The sequence below is a fragment of the Sinocyclocheilus rhinocerous genome, unplaced genomic scaffold (genome assembly GCF_001515625.1).
Source record: "Sinocyclocheilus rhinocerous isolate Xijiao unplaced genomic scaffold, SAMN03320098_v1.1 scaffold3225, whole genome shotgun sequence".
Taxonomy (NCBI): domain Eukaryota; kingdom Metazoa; phylum Chordata; class Actinopteri; order Cypriniformes; family Cyprinidae; genus Sinocyclocheilus; species Sinocyclocheilus rhinocerous.
In genome coordinates, this window is record NW_015657294.1 from 153,705 (window position 1) to 159,922 (window position 6,218).

The following is a 6,218-nucleotide window of genomic DNA, read 5'->3' on the forward strand; positions in this document are numbered from 1 at the left end:
TTATGGAAATGAATTTTTTATGTTTTTGAAAGATGACAATTCGGCTGAATTTATTTGATTAAAAATATATATGTAGTAAAAACAGTAATATTGTGAAACATTATTACAATTTAAAATAACTGTTTTCTATGTGAATATATATTAAAATGTAATTTATTCCTGTGATGTAAAGCTGAATTGTCAGCGTCATTATTCCAGTCTTCAGAGTCACATTTAGTGCACTTTTTTTTTTAAATCAATTATAATCAATTTTGAAAACAGTTGTGCTGCTTAATATTTTTGTAGAAACTGTAATATATTTTACATCTGAATTCTCTGTTGAATAGAAAGTTTAAAAAACAGCATGTATTTTATAAATAAATTATTTATATAAATAAATAAATACATGCATAAATGTCTTTACTGTCACTTTTAACGAATCCTTGCTGAATAAATGTATGAATTTCTTTAAAAAATTAAATAAAAATAAAAAAACTCTTTCTGACATCAGTGTTAAATCAGTTCAGTCCACTGAGGTTTGGAACAGAGCTTAATTGTGTGATTATGTTTGAGTAACTACGCAAAAGTTTACCAGAGCTAGCTGTCGTCCAATATTCCCCACTGTTATGACCCCGGCGAAGAAGATACATGGCAGCCAGGACCGAATGTACAGGAAGTCAGGGGAGGTATATCTGCACACATTCACACATGGACAGGGAAGTACCAAACAAAACATCCAAGCAAAACAGGCTTTTAATGATGCAAGTGTAAGCAGTAGATCTTATAGCTATCGCTCTTGGTGTGAACAGGCCTTAAAACTACTTTTGTCATTCGGTGATGCTTCCAACTGACTATATTGTGCAGACTTATAACAGAGTGTGTATGAAACTCACTGAAAGACTCCGTTGTAAACCAGCAGCTGGGTGGCAAGTGTGGCAAGTATTGCAATGATGACTCCCAGCCCAAAACCACTGCGTGAACGATCGAACGTCCACCACAGGCCGACAGACAAGGCAGCCAGCGTCAATGACAGCTGCACATTATTCGCAAAGTCCACCTTCTGTTGGCACCAGTGTTAAAGATAACAAGTCGTACAAGAGCAATATCATTTTTTTTGTAGAATAGTGTGCTGCAGGGATGATGTATTATTGAAGGCCCAAACCCAGAAACGAGGTAGCATTTTAGCACTTCCGGTTCCATTGTCCTGAATTCAATGGGTTTTTGAACAAGTTTTTGTTTGAAAGCCTGAAATAAGGTCTGTTGTTCATGTTCACACAAGCTTTTATACTACAACAAAAAACACATCAGTAATTCCAAATTGTGTGTGTTTTTTTTTTAAAGCTTTTACGTCTTGCAAAAGGTGGTTGTCAAACTGAACAGATAAACTACTCACTAGTACAGTTTCACAACCTCATTGTTTATAATGGCACTCTTGCAAACTATTCGAACTCACACTTTCAGCGAATTTTTTTAAAGACTGAAAGAAGTGTCAGACGCTGAAATGGTGGTGACATGAGACTGTGAGACATTAGACAAGTCATGAAACCGTGGTGTTGTTTGTTTATAAGCTACATTTATCTTTTTTACTTCTGGTGATTGCATTTAGGATTAAAAATTTATAAAAGTTGTTTCAATTTGTTTCAACAAAATGTGTAAATGATAAACATTTGTTGGTCACAGAGTTGATTTTCTGCAATAATCCAAAAGCCAACAGAAAAATCCTATCCGTTTTTGTCGAAGAAACCAAGGCTGATGCTATTTTATGGGTTAACCTACAAAAATAAGTCATCACTGCAGCACTCTATAAAACGGCCACATTTATTATCAGCTCAATGTCATTTCCAGTGAAGAAAAAAAAATGTTTATCTCTGGTTCTGTGAACGCTGACAACCAAAAACTTTATTAAAAAAAAAACTTATGCGTTAAATTTTTTTTTTAATCTACAGGTACATCTCAAAAAATTAGAATATCATGAAAAAGGTCAATATTTTTTGTCACTCATTTCAGAAAGTGAAACCCATATATTATATAGATTCATTACACATAGAGTGAAATATTTCAAGCCTTTATTTCTTGAAATTTTGATTATGGCTTATAGATAATGAAAACCCAAAATTCAGTGTCTCAGAAAATTAGAATATCACATAAGATCAAAAAAAAAAGGATATTTTAAACAGAAATGTCAGGCTTCTGAAAAGTATGTTCATTTCTATGCACTCAATACTTGGTTGGGCCTCCTTTTTCCAGTGCAGAAAAAAAAATGTTTATCTCTGGTTCTGTGAACGCTGACAACCAAAAACTTTATAAAAAAAAAAACTTATGCGTTAAATTTTTTTTTTAATCTACAGGTACATCTAAAAAAATTAGAATATCATGAAAAAGGTCAATATTTTTTGTCACTCATTTCAGAAAGTGAAACCCATATATTATATAGATTCATTACACATAGAGTGAAATATTTCAAGCCTTTATTTCTTGAAATTTTGATGATTATGGCTTACAGATAATGAAAACCCAAAATTCAGTGTCTCAGAAAATTAGAATATTGTGAAAAAGTTCAATATTGGAAAGTCATGGTGTCACACCCTAATCAGCTAATTACCTCAAAACACCTGCAAAGGTTTCCTGAGCCTTTAAATGGTCTCTCAGTCTGGGTCAGTAGGCTACACAATCATGGGGAAGACTGCTGACTTGACAGATGTCCAGAAGACAGTCATTGGCACCCTCCACAAGGAGGGTAAGCCACAAAAGTTCATTGCTAAAGAAGCTGGTTGTTCACAGAGTGCTGTATCCAAGCATATTCATAGAAAGTTGAGTGGAAGGAAAAAGTGTGGTAGGAAAAGGTGCACCAGCAAAAGGGATAACCGCAGCCTTGAGAGGATTGTCAGGCAAAATCCATTCAAGAATTTGGGGGAGCTTCACAAGGAGTGGACTGAGGCTGGCGTCAGCGCATCAAGAGCCACTACGCACAGACGAATCCTAGACATGGGCTACAGTTGTCGCATTCCTCGTGTCAAGCCACTCCTGAACCAGAGACGACGTCAGAAGCGTCTTACCTGGGCTGTGGAGAAAAAGAACTGGACTGTTGCTCAGTGGTCCAAAGTCCTCTTTTCAGATGAAAGTAAATTTTGCATTTCATTTGGAAATCAAGGTCCCAGAGTCTGGAGGAAGAGTGGAGAGGCACAGAAACCATGCTGCTTGAAGTCCAGTGTGAAGTTTCCACAGTCAGTGATGATTTGGGCTGCCATGTCATCTGCTGGTGTTGGTCCACTGTGTTTTCTGAAGTCCACAGTCAACGCAGCAATCTACCAGGAAATTTTAGAGCACTTCATGCTTCCATCTGCTGACAAGCTTTATGGAGATGCTGATTTCATTTTCCAGCAGGACTTGGCACCTACCCACACTGCCAAAGGTACCAAAAGCTGGTTCAATGACCATGGTGTTACTGTGCTTGATTGGCCAGCAAACTCGCCTGACCTGAACCCCATAGAGAATCTATGGGGTATTGTCAAGAGGAAGATGAGAGACACCAGACCCAACAATGCAGACAGACCTGAAGGCCGCTATCAAAGCAACCTGGGCTTCCATTACACCTGAGCAGTGCCACAGGCTGATTGCCTCCATGCCACGCCGCATTGATGCAGTAATTCATGCAAAAGGAGGCCCAACCAAGTATTGAGTACATAGAAATGAACATACTTTTCAGAAGCCTGACATTTCTGTTTAAAATATCCTTTTTTTATTGATCTTATGTAATATTCTAATTTTCTGAGACACTGAATTTGGGGTTTTCATTATCTGTAAGCCATAATCATCAAAATTTCAAGAAATAAAGGCTTGAAATATTTCACTCTATGTGTAATGAATCTATATAATATATGGGTTTCACTTTCTGAAATGAGTGACAAAAAATATTGACCTTTTTCATGATATTCTAATTTTTTTAGATGTACCTGTATTTTCTAAATGCATCTTATCGGTCTTATCAATCACAAGCAAGCATTCAGATGAATAGTACCAAGTCTCCGTCCTACATTTTTTTTCAGACGTGCGTCACATTATGTAAGAAAATATGAATCTTGTTACAGCGTGACTTTAAGACAAACAATAAGACTAAAACTGTGCAGTTGAACAGCTTGACAGAATGACTTCGTTAGAAAAGGTCAAGAACAAGAAGAAATGCGAGGAGAAGGATACAGCACTGGCGTGATTTATGCCCACAAAGACGGCCACACAGCGCATCACGTTAGACCACTCTCTCTTGAGCTTATGCGGCTCCCCCAGACGACGATCCATACAGGGATACAGCAAACCTATCAACGCTGAAAAAAGAAGAATGGCATTTAATCGACATCACAGATCTCACAGACCCCATATACTGTATATATACTGTCTTGAGAACGACAACAGCATTTGTTTGTGTGAGAATCCTCAGTTATGACAGAAGCAGTTCAGACAATCGTAATATGTCGTGTGTGTGTTTGTGTACCTGCGGCTGTTCCACAGCAGGGAGGAACCCACCAGGCGGAGGAGAAAATGCTGCTGATGACGTCTGGAGGGAAGAGAGTGACGTTACGCTGCACCTGTAGCAGGTTTAGCACGAGCGCTAGAAACACGCCCACCATAAAGAGCATGGCAGCACGGATCAGCAAGTTCATGGTCCGGTTGGTGATCCTGCTGATGTAGGGCCCGCGGCGCATCGGAGCACCACCGCTCAGAAGGACGTCAGCTGACATCACACACCTGGAAAGGAGACGGTAATAATAATGATGATGTCTGAAACCCAGACATACCTGATTTCACAATATTAATCATATAGCCAAAACTGAATGACCAAAGAAATTGCGTAACTGTGAATAGAATTCTTTGGGCTTTTTGTGCATATGACATATAATTTATTCTACAATTTATAGCACATTTCATTTCAATTAATGATAAATATATATATATACTTTTAAAGAAAAATCCTATTTTATCCATTAAGGGAAAGAACATTATAATCTTGTACAAATATTTTGTGCACCTTATGTTTCAGTTTACTTGAAATTGCCTTGATAACCCTTAAATTACAGTTTTTGCTATGAGTGGGTCTTGAGTTCAAAATAATTAATTAAGGCAACATTATCTATATGAAATTATTTCTAATTCTACATACTTCAGAAAAATTAGTTTTTTTGTTTTACTGAATTAAATTTTAATTTAAGAAAATATTTTATTTTGCTCAAGTTCTATCAACTATGTTATCTGATCAAACAACCCCCTGCAACTAAAAATGGTTTATCACAAGACTTTTTGTATTTGATATAACTTTTTGAAATTTTGAACACATTATTGTATAATATACGTGTCCTTTCATTTGTTTGTTTGTTTTTTCCCCCCTCAATATTTTATCTACAATAACCTATTATCAAATAACTGCCCGTCAATTATTTTGGGTACATTGTTATGAATTTACATACATTTACTTAAGACTTAAATTCACCAGCTTCAACATTATTATTAACCTGTCATTTTCAATGACAGGCCTCATCTGGACAACCACATTTTGTTTTCTTGATCGGGTTAACCCCAAATTGAAATATATATATATATATTCCCAAAATGTGGTTGGCCAGACAAGGCCTACCATTGAAATTATGAGTCAAATGGTGAAATTGCAAAACTATGTTACTGTCTAAGTTACCCTAACGAGCCGTTTCTTGAATTACATAATTTTCATGATCATACTGTGTGACTGTATCCAGTGATAATAATGAATTGTTTGCATTTTTTTCAATCATAATTTAACCTTCTACGTGTTAGAGAAGAGTGAGTGTGTTCATGAGCTAGCAATGTGCGCAATAGTTAACAAACATGGTTTGTCGGTTTTTAAAGATTATTGCTGAAGGGTTGCGAAGTGTGTAGTGGCATACTGTCTGATTTTAACATACGTTGACAAACTAACTAGGAAAACATCCACTCTATTGTATTACCAAAATGGTGTTTAACAATTAAGCTGGACTAATAGCAAATATGTGACCCTGGACCACAAAACCAGTCATAAATAGCACGGGTATATTTGTAGCAATAGCCAACAAAGGGTCAAAATGATTGATTTTTCTTTTATGCAGAAAAATCATTAGGATTTTAGTAATTATTATTAGTAACCATAAATATATCAAAACTTAATTTTTGATCAGTGATATGCATTGCTGAGAACTTCATTTGAACAACTTTAAAGGCATTTTTTTTTTTTTTTT

The 6,218-nt window shown here is 36.1% G+C and overlaps 1 protein-coding gene across 3 annotated transcripts in view; it reads right to left on the bottom strand.

The window, feature by feature from the left end:
- Nucleotides 1-6,218, bottom strand: part of LOC107720943 (insulin-induced gene 2 protein-like) — an 11,291-nt gene that overhangs the window by 3,921 nt on the left and 1,152 nt on the right. For all 3 annotated transcript variants that reach the window (XM_016528775.1, XM_016528776.1, XM_016528777.1), the window contains exons 2-5: nucleotides 4,469-4,722; nucleotides 4,177-4,301; nucleotides 873-1,039; nucleotides 572-671 (exon numbers count right to left, since the gene is read on the bottom strand). In XM_016528775.1, coding sequence (XP_016384261.1) covers nucleotides 572-671; nucleotides 873-1,039; nucleotides 4,177-4,301; nucleotides 4,469-4,715 — 639 coding nt within the window. In that variant the 5' untranslated portion in view covers nucleotides 4,716-4,722. The remainder of the gene's footprint in view (nucleotides 1-571; nucleotides 672-872; nucleotides 1,040-4,176; nucleotides 4,302-4,468; nucleotides 4,723-6,218) is intronic.